General features: G+C 34.1%; 1 protein-coding gene across 2 annotated transcripts; it reads left to right on the top strand.

Annotated features, from left to right (window-relative positions):
* The first annotated feature begins 1,422 nt into the window (after positions 1-1,422).
* Positions 1,423-5,816, top strand: LOC147392609 (cuscuta receptor 1-like). 2 transcript variants are annotated; one of them, XM_086457119.1, is made up of 4 exons: positions 1,424-1,872; positions 2,073-2,222; positions 2,312-2,452; positions 3,548-5,816. In XM_086457119.1, exons 1-4 carry the CDS (start codon positions 1,482-1,484, stop codon positions 5,506-5,508), a joined length of 2,643 nt encoding a protein of 880 aa, XP_086313245.1. In that variant the 5' UTR covers positions 1,424-1,481; the 3' UTR covers positions 5,509-5,816. The 2 variants fall into 2 exon arrangements, with proteins under 2 accessions (XP_086313246.1, XP_086313245.1); XM_086457120.1 differs by lacking the exon at positions 2,312-2,452 and having other exon boundaries at positions 1,423-1,872.
* The last annotated feature ends 16,955 nt before the right edge of the window (positions 5,817-22,771 follow it).

The following is a 22,771-nucleotide window of genomic DNA, read 5'->3' as shown; positions in this document are numbered from 1 at the left end:
TTTCATCTAACAAACACGACATAAAGGTTCTAGTAAAAAAATAAGGAATCAAATTCTTTGAAAAAGTTTTTCCATAAATGAGTTGATCCTTTTGAGAGTTGAAAGAGAGATTTTTTTTAGAAAAAAATAGAGGAGATAAAGTTGAAGACTTTGATGAATTACCTCTTCGTAACATACTAACATAGTTGAGAGAGAGAGAGAGAGAGAGAGAGAGAGAGAGAGAGATGGGTTACCATTTCATTTTTCGATGAGGTGGCGAGTGACAAGGTGAGGGAGACTAATGATGGATAGATTTTCTTCAAATTTGAAAAAAAGAGAAATAGATAATAGAAGAACGAAACTAAGAAAGAGTTTTATTTTTAAATAAATAAATATATTAATAGATACTTCGAATTAGTTCGGTTATAATATACCCCTAATCCGGAACCAAACCAAATCAATCGGATTTTTTTATGTACAATCTGTACCCGAACCAAACCATGCTCAATCCGAACCAATCCAATCCAAAAGATTTCAGATTGGTTCGATTTTAGGATTTACCCAATCCAATATGCACCCCTAATATTCAACACAGTTGGTCCACCAGGGCAACTTTAATTACATAATAAAGGTTTAGAGTCCAAGTTTAGATTGAGAAGGCATCTCTATCTGTCATACACGTACCCTCCTTGGCCAAGAGGAGGAAAACTTCCCATCACAGCTGTATTTAAGATTAAATAGTTGGTGCTCCAACGAAGGAAAAAACTTTGAAGCGAACATCTTTTCAAAATTTTGAAGGAACCCTCTTCCTTGAATTACACGTGGCGTTTGCAAAGAAGGATCCAAAATATTGATAGAAAAATACTGAAGTGACCGCAAGATTGGACCTCACATTGCACACCACCGTGTGAAAGTGTATGGGAACCATATATGCTTTTCCTCAAGATATGAGTGAAAAAGCATAAAAAGCATCTATGGTTCTTATCCACTTTCACATGATGGTATATGATATGAGGTCCAATCTTAAGGTTACACCAGAAAGACTCATGTTGATGAAGCCACGTGTCATAATCCAAAGAGGGTTCCTTCACTATTGTTGACCTCACAACTTTTTTTTATATAAAAAAACTAAGTTGTTTGTGAAAAAAATAAGGGTGTCAGGTAAATCAAAGTTTTTATCCTAAAGATTGAAGAAGAAAAAAACACAATTGGATGTTTTGAGAGCAAATGATAGTTTTTGCCATGAAATTGGAGGTGAGGATTCTTTGGTCTTTTTCTATTAGTCTATCATAAAAGATCATGGTCAAGGGGTATATAATCAATTTGAAAATATAACAGGTTATCTCAAAATTTCACCAAAATGCGGAGGGGATGATCCTCAAGTGCATGGTTATTTTATATTTCAAAAATGTTATATCTTCCAACTAATATGAATAAAAAAATCAAGAATCAAGGACATTATAAAAGGGAAGTCGGCTTTTGTTAGATTTTCACAACTAACCATGGACTTTAGGCCTTCTCTCTTATTGTGTTTGTGGACTCAGAGAGCATATATAGTGGTTCAGTTTCAGAGTTTTGGATGTTTGGGATGCTTAGAACAAGAGAGGATTGCTCTATTAGATCTAAAAGCTGCCTTCCATCACCCAAATGGGTCTTCTCTTCCTTCTTGGGGTAGTAAAAAGGAGAGTGATTGTTGTGTGTGGGAGAATATTGTTTGTAACAACAATAGCACAAGACGAGTCATTAAACTTTATTTTAATTATTCTAGAGACTTTGAGTTACCAGATGAGTTAAGAGATTGGCATCTGAATGCCTCCTTGTTTCTTCCCTTTGAAGAACTAAGGATCCTCGACTTATCTTTCAATTATCTACTTGGTTGGGTTCACAATGAAGGTTGACATCTCTCTCTCTCATATAACATATACACAAACTACTTTCTTTGCTCTCTCAATATTTTAGTTTGTACTCATCTCTCTCTCTCTCTCTCTCTCTCTCTCTCTCATATAACATATACACAAACTACTTTCTTTGATCTCTCAATATTTTATTTTGTACTTATCTCTCTCTCTCTCTCTCTCATATTTTGTACTCAGGTTTCAATAAATTATCTAGACTCAACAAGTTACAAAGGCTGAACCTGTATAGCAACAAGTTCACCAATATAACATCTTTGGGTCAACTTTCATCTTTGAAGGCTCTGTATCTTACGTATAATCTACTAGAAGGAACAATTCCAATTGAAGGTATGTTTAATTTACTCCTTCTGTTCTCAAAGAACATACTTGTTTGGAGTTTTAGTTCTTAGTTATTTATATTATCTTTCCTTTTGTAGAGTTAACTTCTTTGAGAAAATTGGAGGTGTTGGACATAGGAAATAATAGTTTAACTGGGAGAATTCCTCCATCTATTGGGACTCTGACTTCTCTCAAGGCCTTATCTTTGAGAAATAATGGACTCAATGGTTCGATCCAAGGTAAAAGAATCTTGGCTAAGTTCTCACTTTATAGTTTAAATTACTGTAGTTATGGTCTTTCAAATCTATGCATCAAGTTACACAAATTAATTAGGGATTTGTTTTCTAGGCATCATAAATTAATATGATTACTGTTTTTCAATATTGATCCCAATTTTATTACAAAGGATGAATTTAAGGTAGCCAAATGTATGGATAGCGTAAAAAAAATGATAAAATAAAGGAAAAATTGCTTAATAAACCATGTGATAGGGACTTCTTTCTAAATGCACCGCGACTTTTGGACGGTAGGTTAACTATATATAGTAAAATCTTTCTTACTCAAATCATCAAGATTGACGATTCATTTTCAAATGTGGATATCAACGAATTAAACTGGTAGATCTCGATGACTATAAAAGATCAACTCAATGATTGGATCAAAGGTTGGTCTCAAAGACTGCAAGGGGTGAAGGGGCATTAAGAAAGAAAAATTAGTAACTAGACCATCAAGTTACAAGAAAGAGCTAATTAGACCCTCCATCAGGGTCATTAAGTAATTCTTCCCTAACAAGGAACATGTACGAGCTATTGGTCAATCATTAATAAAATATTTATTTAAAACAATTAATTGTTTATCGGTCCACAAGTTTTTGAAACATGTTTATAAGTAACTTTACTTGAGAAGTTCTTTTATTTATTATTATTATTTTGCTAAGTGAGCAAAGTATATTAGAAGAAAAGAGGATCATACAAGGGGAATACACCTTAATTTACAAAGGTTGAAATTATTGAGCAAAGAAGATGAATTCAACAAATGGATCTAATCGAATGGTGTAAATTCACCCAATTTCAACTTCATTTCTCTTTTAAAGAAGTAGGTATAGTGTTATTTGATTAATTTCAGTTTTAAGGGGTGTTGGTCCTTTTTAAACCCAACAGCTTATCTAAAAAAAGCACTAGGACACAAGGACTAGGACCTATTATTTGCATATTCCATTGATTGATGGTGAAGATGATCATGCACACCCAATTGGGTCTTGTTATCCATGTTGAAGCAATGATCTTCATGTGTGTTTATGTTCTTTCTAACGCATTCTTCCTTCCTTTCTCCAGGTTTATGTGAATTGAAGAATCTTCAAGAGTTAGATCTTAGTGACAATGGACTCAATGGAAAGCTTCCAGCATGTCTTGGCAACTTGTCTTCTCTTCGTCTACTCGATATCTCTCATAATCAATTTGAAGGGGAGATTCCTTCATCTCTAATTCTTGGCCTCACATCTCTTGAATACCTTTCTCTTTCTTATAATCTATTTGAGGGCTTAATAAATTTGAGTTTATTTGCTAATAACTCGAATCTTGAGGTCTTTGAATTTATTAATCAAAATAATCAACTTATGGTAGAAACTGAACATCCACCTTGGATTCCTAGATTTCAATTAAAATCTCTCATCTTATCAAATTGTAACTTGAGAAATCCAAGTGGTGGTATTCCTAGTTTTTTGTCTAGTCAACACGACTTAAGACAAGTTGATTTATCCCATAACAATTTGAAAGGAAATTTCCCAACATGGATATTAGACAATAATACAAGATTAGCATTCTTCAATGTCATGAATAACTCCTTCACAGGTCCCCTTCGTTTGCCATCCTATTCCAACTACCCTAACATGCGTTTGTTCGACATTTCCATGAACCACTTCTATTCAAAACTTCCTTCAAACATCGGTGCAATCCTTCCAAATTTACAAATCTTAAACATGTCCAGAAATTCTTTACAAGGTAGCATTCCTCTGTCACTAGGTGAATTAGGAGACGTGAGCTGGTTGTTGTCATTGGACTTGTCCAAAAATAATTTCTCTGGTAAACTTCCTGATCAGTTTGGAAACTTTTCGAACTTGAAATCACTCATGATGTCAAGAAATTATTTTGAAGGTCCTATACCAACCACATTTTGCAAATTCTATGACCTTCGCTTTCTCGACCTTTCTCAAAACTATCTTAATTTAACATATCTGAAGTTCATACATTTGCAAAATAATTTTTTTGCTGGATCAATACCAAGTTCTTTAACCCAAAGTTCCTACCTTGTGACATTAGATATGAGGGATAACAATTTGTCTGGCAACGTTCCGATATGGATCAATGCTCTTTCAAATTTGAGGGTTCTTCTCTTGAAAGGAAATCATCTTCAAGGTCCGATTCCGTTTCAATTATGTCAACTAGTCAAGTTAAACATTGTGGATCTTTCTCACAATAATCTTTCTGGATCCATACCTTCTTGCTTAAATAACATATCACTTGGTAGATTAGGGGTTATAGATGATGTTTTTTTTTCGGGAAGATATCAACTTATTGGTGCTATAACATCGGGGATGTATGGAATCCTTCTTATCTCCAACTATCAATACTCTTCTGTATATACGACATACAATGCACAAGAAGAGGTGGTGTTTATAACGAAAAGTAGGTCTGAATCTTACAAGGGTAAAATTCTTTACTTTATGTCTGGCTTGGACCTATCATGTAATGCACTAACAGGTCGTATTCCACCTGAAATCGGAGACCTAAATGTGATTCACACATTAAATTTGTCCCACAATTATTTAATAGGATCAATTCCAGAAACATTTTCCAATCTAATGCAAATAGAGAGCTTAGATCTTTCTCACAACAGATTGAGAGGGACAATCCCTCCACAATTGACAGGTCTAACTTTTTTGGCAATCTTCACGGTGGCTCACAACAACTTATCTGGTAGAACACCAGATATGAAGAATCAATTTGCGACATTCGAAGAAACCAGCTACGAAGGCAACTCCTTTCTTTGTGGACCTCCATTACAGAAAAATTGCACCATGATGGGAATGTCTCCATTGATCCCAAGACCTTCAAGTGTAGGAGAAGAGGGAATAAGCAATCTTACTAGCTTTTATATAAGTTTTGCAGTCTCATACATTATCGGGTTGTGTTGCTATATTGCACTTCTTTACTTCAATTCTCGTTGGCGAGAAATGTTGTTTAGTTATATAGATGCATTTGTAGCTTCCTTTCATCGTCGTACTATACGACGTTGAAATCTAATATGAAAAGGATTGAAATAAGTGCATATATAGTCGTAACTAGAAATTAAATAACATTTTCCTGTGTTCAATCAACAATAAAATAATGATCTCACATGTTGAATGTGGGCTTGAGATGAAAAGTTGATCTACTTGCTCTCTTTTAAGGTTATTTTGTACTTCTATGGCAAGAACACCATGTAAATGAATCTCGATGATCATGGCAATTGCAGGCCTGGATGAAGGAGAGTTGCGTCAAATTAGTAACCGATGTAAAAATCTGTAATCTTCTAATGAATCCTGATCACATATTTCTTCGATCATGTTAGATCACTTGAAAATCAATGCCTTGTTTCTCTTTCATGTATTCTTTTTCCAAAAACTTAGCCTTCAATCTTAATTTTAACATTTCCATCTACATGATCTATATTTCTTTAGAACTCATTTGCACCCAATTTTATCTTTTCTTTTTGTTAAAGGAACTGAGTCCCATGCCTTGTTATTAACCATGAATTCTATATAATTGGATTGTTCATCATCCAACAACACCCTCTTGAACATAAATCTCATGGGAATTCAAAGTTCTCTCACTTTTTAATATTTCTTTGGACTTATGTTTTTTTATTTAAAATTTTCATTTGTTCTTTGTTTTGGTGTGTGTGCAATGGGCAAGCAAGATGTAGATAAACAGGGAATATTTATGTATACAGCACTCCGAACTCAAAAGCATTCTCTAATAGAATGTGTTGTGAGATGTTTAGTATTCTTATCGGGCTTGGGATTTAAGGGCAAAACAAAGGGGACCTTTTTTTTTAAGCGGAGTGGGCTCAGCCTGTTGGGGGTGGTGGTGGGGGTGGCAATGCCCCAAGCAAAACTTTTTGGATATATATGTATTTTTCGGGGTAGTGTTTTTAGCTCTGTGTGGTTCCTTGCGAGTGGAGACTAGTAGAGGACAAAGAGTATGTAATCTTTATCATTGGTAGTGAATTTTTCTCCCTCTTATTGCGTAAAAACTCCCTTCGACCGATCAAGATTCATAAACTACAAAGATAAAATAAGATAAAACAAGGACCGCGAGAGATTTACGTAGTTCGGCAAAATTGCTTACGTCCATGGGTGGTGATGATATTACTTTATTCATGAAAACGGTGAAAATACAATACAACTTTTAGGGTTTCTGAACTTGGAATATATATGGCATCCTAGGGCAAAACACACATTTTTAATTACGAAAATGCCTTTAGAAATTGTATGGACGCTAAAAAAAAATAGATTCTAGGCCTTCAACCCAGAATTGGAGGGGAACTTTGATCGTTAAAAGACTTTTGTATAAATTGCAAAGAAGTAAAATAAAACTTTGGTAAGTAGGATTCGTTCCATAGGGATAATGAAGATTCAAATATTCATTCGAATTGAAAATCAAAACAGAGTTTGAAAACAGATTCTTTAAAAATAGATTTGTAAAATTGTAGCTAAGTTATAAATTGAATTTAAAGCAAGAAATTAGAGATTGAAAACAAAGTAAAAGAGGTTTAGAGAGTTCAAATCAACCATTGCAAGTCATCCATAATGCTGAATAATTCTAATTTTAATTCGATCCACGTAATAAGTCATTGTTCGTGGGTCAGAAGATAAATCGATTAGAAATAGATTATAACCAAAGAATATTCATGTAAAACTCAAACTTAGATAAGATTATCCGATTTATACCTCAATTCATCACAGAGCATGACTATTCTTGAACTTATCTAAATAATAATCATCAAAGTTTGAATCAAATGCATAAATCGGATGATCTCATCATAAGAAGCTTTACAATATTATAGTTTAAAGTATAAATGATAGAATTAAAATAACAATATTAAATGAACTTGCTCTGACATCCTTGATCTTTCTAAGGAGGATCTAACCGATCATCGCAAAGATTAAGTTGCAGCAATAGTAAATAAAACAAGACATAAGGTAAAGAAGAGGATTTAAAACTATGTTGCACTTCAATCTTTCTTTGACGATCTCCCAAAAAAGTTACAATTAAATATGAAGAAGAAAATTGACAAAATCCCTCTTGATGCTCTTACTACAATCAAGAGTTCTCTCAAAAACAAAAAAAATATTGAGAATTTCAAGAGGAAAAAGAGATTAAGAAAAGGGCCATTTCCTTTGAAACAACCCTTTAATTTATAGCCTTTTTAATCGGGTTGTTGGGTCGGGTTGCTGTTTTATTCGTTTCGAAAAGACATTTCAGTTACAACAGCCAAAGTTTTTAGAATGTGCAGATCGAATCTCGAGGTATAATTCTTCGAGATTATCGCGAAGCACTAGGGTGATGTCGCAGCGCGGTGACGTAGTGACTTTTGCTGTTCAACTTTGGTTGGTTGCTTTCTTTTTGCTTGCACGTTGTAACAAAAGTTGTTACATATTTTGATAGCTTTCGAATGTGCCCTTTTCACCTGCAATTAGTAAGGAATTTTCATTAATTTACATTAATTTAAAATTTTAATATAATTCACTAATATTTAAATGAACTAACACTTATACGATGGTAATCTTAGTGTAATTACGGTCCCAAAATAGACTTATGGGACCTTATCAAACTTCATTCCCTTCGGGGACTTGTTGGCCCCCAAACCTCCACCTATAGGATGCCCCAAAAAAACTCAAGTTAGGGCCGTAAACCAACACCTCTCCTCCGTGGACGTGGGCAATCTGCTAAAGCACTTAAATCTATGTTCTTTGTGTCTTTGTTTAATCTTTATTTATTTTCTCTTGTTACGCTTCCTTACAACACAATGAAACATAAAAAAAGGATTTCATCTTCAAGGCCTGGGTGGCTAATGCGTCAGTGATGGAGTTCTCATCTCTCCAAACGTACTTCGTTTGCCATACAATAGTCACTTGTCTTTCCTTGATTAGACCAAACAAGTGATTTATTTGCCAAGGAATAAGACCACCTAGCAGAAATCTCTAGCATTACAATAATGCTCTAGTTGGCAGAAATCTTTCAAATGATATTCATTATTTACAATTTTTGTCTAATATAGATCTTTGGCTTACTCACTTGATGCATACAGAAAATGGTATTTACTTTTGTTTGAAATCTCACTTGTTAGTATATAAGCTCAAGTAACAATTCTTTCACTTCTCTAGATTTGTGCAAATTGAAGAATCTTCCAGAGTGGGTTCTTAGTCAAATGGTTTTGAGGGGCATCTTCCAACATGCCTCAACACTAGGTGACATGAAAATGTTATATTCTGTGGATTTGTCCAACAATAATTTCTTAGGACAACTACCTGAGCGCTTGGTTATGGGTTGCATCCCATTGACATTTTTAAAGCTGTCAAACAATATTTTACGTGGCCAAATATTTCCAAAAATGTCAAACTTGACGCAGTTGCTTTGTTTTTGGATAAGTTCACTGGAGAGATCTCACGGGGACTTATCTTCAAAGATTGAATCTTGGCAGTAATTTCATATCAGGTGAAGTTTCTACTTGGATTGGAAATCACTTCCCATATTTGACATAATCATCATGTCGAGAAATTATTTTGAAGGTCCTATCACTACGTCATATTTCACAAAAAACGACGGGCCAAAGCCGTCGTTTTTTAAGAACAATGACGGCCCCCGCCGTCGCAAGAGCAGTTGTAAATAACGATGTCGTCTTTAGTGAACGTTGGTTGGCAGTCAACAAAGTATTGTAAAAAACGACGGTTATGGTCTGTCAAAATAAAACAACGGCCCAAAGCCGTCATTTTTTTGTCGAATTTAAATTTAATTAATAGATATAAACGACGGCTTAAAACCATCGTTTTTGTGTCAAATTTTTTATTTTATTTAACCACTTTTGTTTGTCATTTTTAATATTTTTCACCTAAAAAGAAAATGACAATTTTCATTAGACAGAAAATTGAAATCTAACAAAATAAATAAATACACAAAAAAAAAAAAAAAACAAAAATTTACATTTTTCAAATGGAAATCATTTTCCTTCAAATTTTACATGTGTAATCATAGTCCAACATGATCCGTTTTCATGGTGTCGATTTTAATCCACATCCCAATGTTTAAAATAGTTTTTTAAAAAATATCTTCTACCAACTTCACTTCACTTGACTTGTAGAAATCAAAACCAACATCTGTCTTTCTCGGTCCTTGGAAGAATGACGTTGCGATTCTTAAGGTTAACATACATTCCTACTTCTTAGGTCCTGTTCAGCACCAAACATTTTGGCCAACATTTTAGCCAACCATTTTTGTCCTACATGGGTTAGAAGTTTTGGAATGGGCTGATTTTTGGTGAGGATGATCTCTACGGTGAGATCATCCTCACCAAAAATCATCCGATTCCAAAACTTCTAGCCCCATGTTTACAAGTTGAAAAATCGTGGACCATCCATTTTTTATAAACCATTTTTTATGGGGTTAGAAGTTTTGGAATGGGCTGATTTTTGGTGATGATGATCTCCTCACCATAGAGATCATTCTCACAAAAAATCAGCCAATTCCAAAACTTCTAACCCATGTTTTGAAAAATATTTTGCCAAAATGTTTGGTGCTGAACATTTCCCATATATATATATATATATATATATATATATATATAAATTAGTTTGCATATTTAATTTAGCTGACTAATAACTTTCAATTTTTTTTTCTCCATCATTTGGTAGAGTTCACTTCTTTGAGAAAATTGGAGGTGTTAGATCTAACCTTTAACAACTTAAACGAGAGTATTCCTTCATCTATTGAGATTTTGACTTCTCTCAAGGCTTTATCTTTTCATAGAAACAAACTCAATGACTCGCTACCAATCCTAGGTAAACGATTTTACTATTCCTTTTTTTTTTTGTACTATTAATGAGATAGGAAAGAAAAAGATAAATTTCTCAAAACATGATCATCTTTTGACGAAATTCCGATTATGACTTACTATAATTTAAATTCCCAAAAACATGAAGAGTGAAATTGCAAGTATTTTAAAGTGATGATCTCGCTGATATAAAATAGTAAGATAGGTGATATTTATTTGAAAAATTAGAATCTCTCTAGTTATGAAAGTGACGATCTTACTGGTTCATTACTTTTTAGCTAGATTGTCACTTTCTAAATAAGTATCAGCAAGTTAGCAACTTTATATCAATGAGATTATCACTTTGAAATACCTCTTATCTCACTCTTCATGTTTTGGGAATTAAAATGAACAGTGAGCTGGAATCGAAATTTCATCATATTCGGCTCACGAAATGGTAATTACCCAAATAAAAATATAATTACTTTAAATGAAAGGAAAATTTTAATGACGGACCAAGAAACCCTGAGGATAGGCAAAAGTGCAAAAAAAATAATATAATAAATAAATAAATAAATTTGGGCAGCCCTTCTCTTCTCCTCCTCCAATCGCTCTCTCCCTCATTATTTTTTTCCTTATTCTTCTTCTCCTCCTCAATCAATCTTTTCTCTTTTATATTTTTTTCTTATCCTCAACCCCATCCTCCTCCTCCAATCGCTCTCTCCCTATCTATTTTTTCTCCTCCTCCTCCTCCTACAATCTCTCTTTCCCTTTATGTTTGTTCTTATTCTCCTTCTTCTCCTCCTCATCCGATTTCTCTCTCCCTATCTCTGTTTTGTTTTCCTCTTCTTCTCCTCCCCATCTTCCTCCTCGCTTGATGATTCATAGGAAAAGTTTTAGGATGAGAGGTGTGCCTTTTGACATGGAGTGCCCACAAAATAAAAAAAATATTCAAATTTTAGAGGTGTCCCTAAAAAGTGGAGAACCCTTAGAATTTCTTGGTGTGTGAATACAATTTCTCTTAAATAAATCATGTACCATTTAAATAAATTCTTCATTACTTTAAGAACAATTTTATTAGATAAGCATAACTTGGATCTCACTTGATCCTTTGGTAATATATAAGCTCAAGTAACTCTTATTTCACTTCTCTAGGTTTGTGTAAATTGAAGAATCTTCAAGAGTTAGATCACAGTCAAAATGGATTCCCGGGAAATCTTCCATTATGCCTCGGCAACTTGACATCTCTTTGTCTGCTAGATCTCTCTGAGAATCAATTGGAAGGAAACATCTCTTCATCCCTCTTTCATGATCTCACATCCCTCTAGTACATTTCTCTTTCTGGTAATCAATTTGAGGATCTAGTGTCATTTAGTTCATTTGCTAACAACTCCAAGCTCGAGGCCTTTGAACTTAATAGTTTGAATAACCAACTTGAGATAGAAACTGAATATCCACCTAATTGGATACCTAACTTTCAACTCAAAATTCTTCTCTTATCAAATTGTACACTGAACGAGGCAAGTCGTATTATTCCGAGCTTTTTGTCAACTCAATATGAATTGAGACAAGTTGATTTATCCCATAACAACTTGAAGGGCGAGGTACCAACATGGTTATTAGAGAATAATACAAGATTAGAATCTCTCCAGCTAATAAATAACTCCTTCACAGGTCCTCTTCGTCTCCCATCTCATTCCAACAATACTGATATGCGTTGGTTCGACATTTCCATCAACCAAATCCATTCAGAAATTCCTTTTAACATCGGTGCAACCCTTCCTAATTTGAGATTTTTAAACATGTCTAGAAATGCTTTGCATGGTACCATTCCTCAGTCCTTAGGTGACGTGAAAATGTTATATTCGTTAGACTTGTCTAACAATAATTTCTCAGGACAACAACCCGAGCGTTTGGTCATGGGTTGTATCAAATTGATCATTTTAAAGCTGTCAAACAATAGTTTACATGGCCCAATATTTCCAAAAATTTCAAACTTGACGGAGTTGGCTGCTTTATTCTTGGATGAGAATTACTTTACTGGAGAGATCCTATTGGGACTATCTAATAGTTCTAGCCTTGAAAGTTTGAATCTTGGCAGTAACTTCCTATCAGGTAAAGGTACTAATTGGATTGGAAATCACTTCCCATATTTGAGATCACTCGTCATGTCAAGGAACTATTTTGAAGGTCCTTTCCCAATTAATTTTTTCCAACTCAACAAACTTCGTTTTCTTGACCTTTCTCAAAACAATCCTCATGGGGTCATTCCTTCTTGCCTCAATTTGTCTTCTCTAAAGTACATACATTTGCGAAGGAATGGTTTTACAGGTTCAATACCAAATGCTTTGTCACGAAGTTCTTCCCTCGTGACACTTGATATGACTGATAATAGTTTATCTGGGAACATACCAAATTGGATCAAGGCGCTTTCAAATTTGAAGATTCTTCTCTTGAAAAGAAATTATCTTCAAGGTCCCATTCCGATTCAGTTATGCCAACTTACCAAATTAAGCATTATGGATCTTTCTCAAAATAATCTTTCTGGATCAATACCTTCTTGCTTGAATAATATATCATTTGGCAGTGAAAAGATTGAAGATGATGCATTTAGTCCAGAAGGATATGGGTGGACAGCTTATTCCTCATTGCAGACATACTCGTATAAAAATCATTTTTTTGATTAGAGAACTACACTTTTCACATACAGAATATTTGATGCGCAAGAAGAGGTGAAGTTTATAACGAAGAGTAGGTCTGAATCGTACAGTGGTAACATTCTTTATTTCATGTCTGGCATGGACTTATCAGAGAACAGATTAACGGGCCATATTCCACCTGAAATCGGAGACCTAATTGTGATTCACACATTAAATTTGTCGCGCAATTATTTAACAGAATCGATTCCAGAAACATTTTCCAACCTAATGAAAGCAGATTCTTACAACAGATTGAGTGGTAAAATCCCTGACGGGGCTAACTTTTCTGTCAATATTTACGGTGGCTCACAACAACTTATCTGGTAAGACACCAGATATGAAGAATCAGTTTGGGACATTCAACGAAAACAGCTACAAAGGCAACTCCCTTCTTTGTGGACCTCCCTTACAAAAAAATTGCACCACTACTGGAGCACAACCATTGATCCCAAGGCCTTCAAATGCTGAAGAAGATGGCACAAGCAATCTTTCTAGTTACTATGTAAGTTTTATGGTGTCGTATATCATCGGGTTGTTAAGTTACATTGCACTTCTCTACTTCAATCCTCATTGGCGAAGAATTTTGTTTAGTTATATTGATGCATTTGTTGTTTCCTTTCATCATCTTATTATGTACCGATTTTCATGAGGTAGAATACATGTATAGAAATTGCTTCAATATTATTGTTAGAATGGATTTGTTGCATTTTTTTTGTTTCCATCTTTGAACTTCAGAAAAGTCTTATTGCAGGCATCCTCAAATGTTGACATGAAATTGTTTCTTGCCCTTTGAAACTCTTGGGGTCCATTCAAAATAGTGGTAAAAGGCAGTGAGCAGTTTTTATGACTTAAGTGGATCGGGTGAAAATCTTGTTGAAGGCAGGAACCACATTCTAACTGTCTCATCAGTTTAGAAAGAGAACTTTGATACAAACTAATTAGAATTAAAATCCTGTTTTTGGAGATCAAAGAGAGTTTTAAGAGGGAGGAAAACACCTTGCCTATTGAAGGCAATATTAAGAGAGTCATGATCCAGGATAGCAACTTGTCCTTATAGCAACAAACGGTGTCTACGTGATACATTTTGGTTGAAAATTAAACACATCGAAACTTCATGCCATGTAGAAAACGGCTTGTTTAGGAGCTCAATGTGTTTTAAAGTCCAACAGAATATGTCATGTAGACAACGTTCGTAAACAAGCTGTTTTCTACGTGGCCTGTTTGGTTGGACTATAAAATATATTGGGCTCCTAAACAAGATGTTTTCTACATCACTCGCTGCTCTACGTGTTTAATTTCCAACCAAAAAGTTCCACTCAGACACCATTTGTTTCTATAGGAATGAGATACCATTTGAATGGGATACCGTTTTAGATCTTGACACTATTAAGAAAACCTTCAAATATTTAAACCACTTGATGTATTTTATATTTTCAGTGCAAAATCTCTACAATTTGAATAATTTATTAAATTAAAACAAGAAACCCACTTTGATCTACAGATAAATGGAAATAATTTTTGAAAATCAAACTTTCAAATGTTTTCCCCAAATTCAAGGGTGTCCTAACTCATAATTGTAAACTAAACATTTAATTTACACTAGTATTTCGAAGAATAATGATTTTCTGACATCCCCTCCAACATATGCCCCATCATAGAACCGTAGATCATTTGCTTCGGGATACGCAGAATGATAAATCTTTTTCTTGTCTATCTCGAGACAAATGATCTATGGTTCTGTCATGGGGAGTAGGGGGGGTGTCAGATTATCAAAACTCTATTTCGAAAGGACCTTTATGATTGCATGCATGGACTTTGTGTTCAAGGAGAAATATGAACTTTCAGCAAAACCAAAAAAAAAAGAAAAATTCGGGAAAAAATAAATTTCATTGTTTGTTTGTATATAGGAAAATGTAAAAAAGTGAAATGATTTTTAGTTTTTGGATAAGAGAAAATAATTTAGGAGGTGGTGGGAAAACAATTATTTTGTTGGATGGTGGAGTGGGAAACCACTTTGGCTGTAAAAATGATTTCAGAAAACATGTGCAATCTTAAAACGTGAAATTTTCATTTTCCAAGAGAAATCATTTTCCCCAACAATTTCAATATGCAATCACAAGGCCTTAATAGTTTAAGTGTTTAGTTAACATGTAGTCTAAGGGCAGACGTTAGGATATATTAAAAACGCCTTGGAAATAAGTTTTCCTCCCAAAACTACCTTTAAAAAGGTTTTTTCCTACCAAAACCACCCTCAAATGCTTATTTCCAATGTATATTTAATGCATTTTAACGTGTGCACTAAGAATCATGTTAACAAAACCCATAATTAAAATAAAGGACTTCAACTTTTCACACCATCTCATTTTTATTAGACACACCAATTATATTAGAAGACAGCTTTTATCCTAATTAATAAAATTAGACACACCAACTCCGACGAAGGTCATTTGTACCAGTCATTCTGAACTAACTTCCTTTGACACTGTGCCGAGGTGGTGGTAGTGTGTAGAGAACGATAGATTTTTTCCTTGTATTGTTCTCTGCACACTACGACGTCAGTTCAGTGTTTGAAGAAGTCAGTTCAGCATTTTCATATTTGAACCATTGTCGCCACTTGGCCTAAAAGAAGACCTCGGTTCGGTTCCAGATGGTTTTTCAATCTTGTAACCTTTTTTCGATATATTATGTAAATGCCCTCATAGTCTTTCATCTTCTTTTCTTCGCGACCAGTATTAACACACTCTAAACGTGCATCTTCTCGAGAAATTTTTGTTCACAACACCCCAAGCCATTTAACATGTGGGGGAAAAAGAAAAAAAAACCAAAAATGGAGGAAATTTCTCTCCTACCGGCGATGGAAAAGGAGACTTCTTGATCACATCACCTTGTAGCATCCAAAAATATATTATCCAATGCCACAATATTGTAAAAGATTAAATTCTAAGAATTTTGGAAAAAAAAAATTTATTTTCAACGTTGAATTTTAGTTTTAAATTTGGTAGTTCAATAACCGTCCATTTTCAGGACCTTGGATATTTTAATTTTTTTACATGAAAAATATAAAGCTAGACTATTAGATTGTTAATGTGGTAATCCATGTGGGCCTAACGACATTTAATAAGACTTGAAATCTTAAGATTAGAGAGAGAAAATTTCTCTCTTTGATTTGATTTTGTTTTTTTGCGCCATGTGTCGAAAGGTCGAGAGTGTTGTGAGAAGGAAAAAAAAAAAGTCTCCATCTTCTCAAGAAACATTTATAGTGTTAAGTAATGGATCTCATGTACCATTCTTTTATATCCAATCACAATATCACATAATTTAGTAATACCCACTATCGTTTATAACTATAGTAGTGCTATAATACTCTTCAAACTCCATGAAGTGAAAAAAAATACTGAAATGAATTCTCGTGAGAATTCTCACCACCACCATTGTACAAATATGAAATAATATATTAAAAGGTTGGTAATAGTTTGATTGGGTCATTGAAATTTTGGGGGTAAGTCTCATCTTGCATTTTGTCAAGGGGGCAACCTTAATATAGTTCATTTTCACTCTTTGAAAACTGAAAATTTTGATAGACCAAAGCCCACAAATTTTGATGGCCAATGGCCATCGAAATTTTTTATGTTAAGCCATCAAATTTTTTCTATCCTCCATTAATTTGACGGTTTTAATCATTGAAAAAAAATGTTGATGTCTTGATCTATCGAATTTTATAAAATTCGATGGTCTTGGACTGTCAAATATAAGCTTTTTTCACATTATGTTTGTATGATTTTTATTTTTTATTTTTATAATATCCAAAATTCTTTGGATTCTTAAAATCTAATACCAATAACTTTGGGGAAAGTTGTAATACCCCCAAGGGCTATGTGCCCAAATCAGGTTGGGTTTGGGTCATAGGACATGGGTTATGGGTTCGTGGATTCGCATGTGGTGGGCTTTGTTGAATTTATCTACTGACGAGTATTCTTTTATTTTTTTTTGTTATAAAAGTTGATTTTATATTTTTCGAACCACATAAAACACATGGATGAGACAATAAAACATCTCTAGTAATTCTTTAGAAAATAGATCCCCATAAAAAGTCTTTGATCCTTTGAAAATCTATATTTCTACCTACCACTACAGAACTAGGATGGACAATCTAACGTTATAAATTTAAAATAGAAAAGTTTTAAAAATTTGTTGGTGCGTCACCCACTGCCTTCCTCTTTGTCATTTTTTGCTTGGCTTATACTTTTGTACTGTTTCCATCTAATCTAAATTACTATAATAAGTATAAATAACTCTTAGGGTTCAAAGTAAACTTCAAACTAAATTTAAAAAGAAAAAAAAATAAAAAAACCAAGTAACCTTCAAACTAAGGTTTTAAAAATCCTTATTTTTATTAAAAGAAAACCATCCCATTCCCCTATCCACACTTTCATGCAAAAGAGGGCCAAATGGCTAGCATATCCACACCAGGGGTGTGCCTTAGTAATAAGATCAACAACTAGAGTTTGCTCCTCTAGGTTGTGATTGGAAATTGAAGAGCATTTTTTGATTAAAATGCCACAAGTATTGTGTAAGTCAATGTGTGCGGTCATAAGATTAGTCTTGTTCGGTATAATTAGGAAATTTGGATTGGGCCTATCCTATGACCTGCCTGATGAACCAGGTCCTGGTCTTCTACCATTAGGGATACTATGTTATATATATATATATATATATATATATATATATATATATATATGGGAAATGTTCAACAACAAACATTTTGGCAAAACATTTTTCAAAACATGGGTTAGAGGTTTTGGAATGGGCTGATTGTTGGTGAGGATGATCTCTATGGTGAGGAGATCATCATCACCAAAAATCAGCCCATTCCAAAACCTCTAACCCATATTTTGGAAAATGTTTTGCCAAAATGTTTGTTGTTGAACGGGACCCTATATATATATATATATAGGGTCGGGTTCCGTATACCCCTATTACGATTCACATTGCGACACACCGTTTTATCTTATATGGGAAAAAATGTTTGGAATGGGCTGATTTTTTGTGAAGATGATCTCTATGGTGAGGAGATCATTCTTGTCAAAAATCAGCTTATTATGAAACTTCTAGCCCATCTTTACAAGTTGAAAAATTTTAGACCGTCCAATTTTTGTAAATCAATTTTGATGGGGTTAGAAGTTTCGGAATGGGATGATTTTTTGCCAACATGATCCCCTCATCACAAAGATCATCCTCACAAAAAATCAGCCCATTCCTAACATTTTTACCCATATAAGACAAACAGTGTGTCGCAATGTGAGTCGTAATAGGGGTCGTAATAACGCCATCCATACATATATATATATATATATGTGGTCCCTTTCACCACCCTATGCTTTACCAAACATGATTTGTCCTACATGAGTTTGAAGTTTTGGAATAGGCTGATTTTTGGTGAGGATGATCTTTATGGTGAGGAGATCATCCTCACCAAAAATCAGCCCATTCCAAAACTTCTAATCCCATAAAAAATGGTTTAAAAAAAATGGACGGTCCACGATTTTTCAACTTGTAAACATGGGGCTAGAAATTTCGGAATGGGCTAATCTTTGGTGAAGAGGATCTTCTAATCGTAGAGATCATCCTCACCAAAAATGAGCCCATTCCAAAACTTCTAACCCATGTAGGACAAAACACATTTGGTAAAGCGTAGGGTAAAGTGTAGGGTGTTGAACATTTCCCATACCCTACACTTTACCAAACGTGTTTTGTCCTACATGGGTTAGAAGTTTTGAAATGGGCTGATTTTTGGTGAGGATGATCTCTACAATTAGAAGATCCTCCTCACCAAAGATCAGCCCATTCTGAAATTTCTAGTCCCATGTTTACAAGTTCAAAAATCGTGGACCATCCATTTTTTGTAAACCATTTTTTATGGGGTTAGAAGTTTTGGAATGAGCTGATTTTTGGTGAGGAGATGATTTTTGGTGAGGATGATCTCCTCATAAAAAATCAGCCTATTCCAAAACTTCTAACCCATGTAGGACAAAACACGTTTGGTAAAGCGTAGGGTCGCGAACGGGACCCATATATATATGGGTCTCATTCGGTGCCTCACTGTTTAACAAACTGTTTAGCAAACAAATTGGGATCGTTCGATATCACGTAATCCGATGGACGAGATTAAAATTAACAGTTGATCTGCGTTATCAACTATTACTTTATTTATAGCGTCATCCCTCACTTTCTTAGTATTTTGTGCTTCCTCCTTCTTCTTTAAAAATAGAAACAAAATAACAGAGAGTTCGTCTCTCTCGTTGAAACCCTCCTTCCCTCTCGACCCTCTCTCTCACTCTCTCATTCTCTCTCGCTCTCGTTGACCACCTTGTTCGAACGGCTTTGCAATGACTTCGCTGCAACTACCTCCATCTCGACTTCGTTGCAGTTATCCGTAGACACTTAAAGCTACAACATTTTTGTCTTATATAGGCAAAAAGGGTCATAATGTGTTGATTTTTTTGTGAGGATGATCTCTATGGTGAGGGAATCATCCTTGCAAAACATCAGCCAATTTTAAAACTTCTAACCCCATTAAAAGTAGTTTACAAAAGATGAATGGTCTAGAATTTTTCAACTTGTAAACATTGGGTTAGAAGTTTCAAAATGAGCTGATTTTTGGCAAGGATGATCTCCTCGCCATAGAGATCATCCTCACAAAAAAATCAGCTTATTCCAAACCATTTTGCCCATATAAGACAAAACATGATGTAGCTTTATGAGTATATGGATCTTGATCCATATATATATATATGTACATCTCTGGTTTTCCTTTAGATGTGTCACTTGTTGTTTTGTTGAACAATTGAGATACTCTCGAGTTGTTAAACTAAGGGCTTTGACCATGGTCTTCTATGAGAGACTAGCAGCTATTGACCAATTACCCTTCATTTTCAACCTCTTGCTAAAATCTCTTCCTCAATGACATTAGCTTCTTGCTAGGAAGATTGCTTGTTTTTACTATTATTATTAAATTAGTTACTAAATTTTCTAAATTTTTCTCGTTTAAGACAATGAAAATAAAACAAAAGCACCCTAGATTACTTTCCCTAAATCAAGTATTGAAGATAATATATTTTTTGAAACCAAAATAATCAAGTCTTTTGTAAATAAATAAATAAATATCAAGGTTCCAAAATAAGTCAAAAAAAAAAAACTTATGGGGAATTACTAAAGTTGTAAAGAAAATTTGAAAATCTCGAAAATGGTAGACTATTCATTTTAACTTCAAAAATGTAAGTTATCATTTTCAATTTCAGAATTAGAACATTTTACATAAATTGGCCAATTTCAAAAATGTAACTTAGTGTTTTGGGATTTTTTTTCAATTTTCAGTGCATATATTGGTAAATTGGTCAAATTTTTATGATTGAAGAGCTTGAAGATGTTTTCTTTTCACAAAGTTGTTATATTGTGAGGGTGTTTGTCATTTTCTGTTAGTCTCTCATAGATGACCATGGTCAAGGGATACATGAACAGTTTGAAAACACCTGATGGTATCTCAAATATTCTCCAAAATGTAGAGGGGCTTGACTGAATCACCTCCTCTTTCTTTTTCTTTTTTTTTAAATTTTATTGTCTAATATATAATACTATAAGTGAAATTTCAAAACATTATAAAAGGGTAGTTGGGTATGGTTAGTTTGTCAAATAACCATGGACATGAGGCCTTGTTCTTTCAGTTGGTTATGTTTTTGGGGATTATGGGTAGTAGTATTTCAGTGTGGAGGTTTTGGGTGTTTGGGATGTTTAGAAGAAGAGAAGATGGGTCTTCTGAATCTAAAAGCTGCATTCAATTACCCAAGTGGGTCTTCCCTTTCTTCTTGGGATACTAATAAAGAGAGTGACTGTTGTGTGTGGGAGAGAGTTGAGTGTAACAACAGCAACACCACAAGGAGAGTCATCAAGCTTTTTCTTAATAGTACAAACCAGTACTTAGTAACATGGTATTTGAATGCATCCTTGTTTCTTCCTTTTGAAGAACTCACGATACTCGACTTATCTTACAATTCTCTATTTGGTTGGGTTGACAATGAAGGTTTTCTCTCTCTCTCTCTCTCTCTCTCTCTCTCTCTCTCTCTCTCTCAATTCTGGTTTTGTTGCATTTAAAACACCTTGAAAATAAGCATTGGAGATTTTTGGTAGGAGTGAATTTTAAAGTCATTCCAACATTTTCCTTAGAGATAAAGACACATGGAAGTTATAAACAACATGATAGAAAATAAACTAATCTTTGTGTGTTCTCTCCTTTTTTTTTTCATTCAGGTTTCAATAAATTATCCAGACTTAGCAAATTACGACACTTGGATTTGGGAGTGAATGCCTTTAAAAGTCTAACATCCTTGGGTGAACTTTCATCTCTTACTGTTCTAGATCTTTCTCTCAATAAATTAGAAGGAACCATTCCTATTGAAGGTAGAAAAAGAAAAACTTCTTGTAGTTTTATACTTCATACATAGTATATATTAACTACATCACTAATCTTACATTTTATTTTTTCCTATTGTAGAGTTCATTTCTTTGAGAAAATTGGAGGTGTTGGATCTAAGAGGTAATAATTTCAACAGAAGTATTCCTTCATCTGTAGAGAATTTGACCTCTCTCAAGGCCTTATCTTTGAGTCAGAACAAACTCAATGATTCACAATCGATCCAAGGTAATCTTATGTTTACTAATTTCACATTTAAATCGTTACTTTGGGCTTCAAATCTATATATGCATTAAGTTTCAAAGATTTGGGATATATCTATTTTACGGGTACAATATTAAATATGTTTCTTTTTTAAGCTATTGGTATCAATATTGTCACAAAAGGAGAATTTTAAGGTTGCGAAACATGTGGATCTTATAAGGATTGCAACGATTGTTCAATTAAATAATAGCTTTGCTCAGCAGAAAAAAAAAATTTCAATAATATCTCTGATATTTCTAATTCAAGTAAACTTTTTATGAGTTTAGAAATGTTAGAATTGACTTGAATAGGTAATTCACTGTGACGGTGAAATTATTGGTGTTGTAATCGGATCCACCTTAGAAAACTGATAATACCAAGTGATAGATCCTCATTTGCATGTTTTATTGATTGATGATGAAGATGTCGTGCACACCCAATTTAGCTTAATTTGTTATCCATGTTGAAGTAATGCTCTTCACTAACTCTTACTGGTATTTATATCTCAAGTAATGAATTCTACATTCATTCATCCAGGTCTGTGCAAATTGGAGAACCTTCAAGAGTTAGATCTCAGTTTAAATGGATTCAACGGAAATCTTCCAGCATGTCTCGGCAACTTGACGTCCCTTCGTGTATTGGATATCTCTCAAAATCAATTTGAAGGAGACTTCCCTTCATCCATGATCCTTGGTCATCTCACACTGCTTGAGTGTCTTTCTCTTTCTTATAATCGATTTGAGGGCTTAATACAACTGAGTTTATTTGCTAATAACTCCAAGCTCGAGATCTTCGAACTTATAAGTCAAAATAATAAACTTTTGGTAGAAATTGATTATCCAACTTGGATTCCTAAATTTCAACTAAAAGTTCTCATCTTATCGAATTGTACTGTGAGAAACCCAAGCGATGCTATTCAAAGCTTTTTGGCCAACCAATACGACTTGAGACAAGTTGATCTATCCCATAACAACTTGAAGGGAAAGTTCCCAACATGGATATTAGAGAATAATACAAGATTGGAATTCTTAAGTCTCATGGATAACTCCTTTATAGGTTCCTTTCATCTTCCATCCAGT

The sequence above is a fragment of the Akebia trifoliata genome, chromosome 10 (assembly GCF_017979445.1).
Source record: "Akebia trifoliata isolate Shusen 1 chromosome 10, ASM1797944v1, whole genome shotgun sequence".
Taxonomy (NCBI): domain Eukaryota; kingdom Viridiplantae; phylum Streptophyta; class Magnoliopsida; order Ranunculales; family Lardizabalaceae; genus Akebia; species Akebia trifoliata.
Note: the sequence above shows the minus strand (reverse complement) of the source record. Positions and strands in the feature narration are given on the sequence as shown.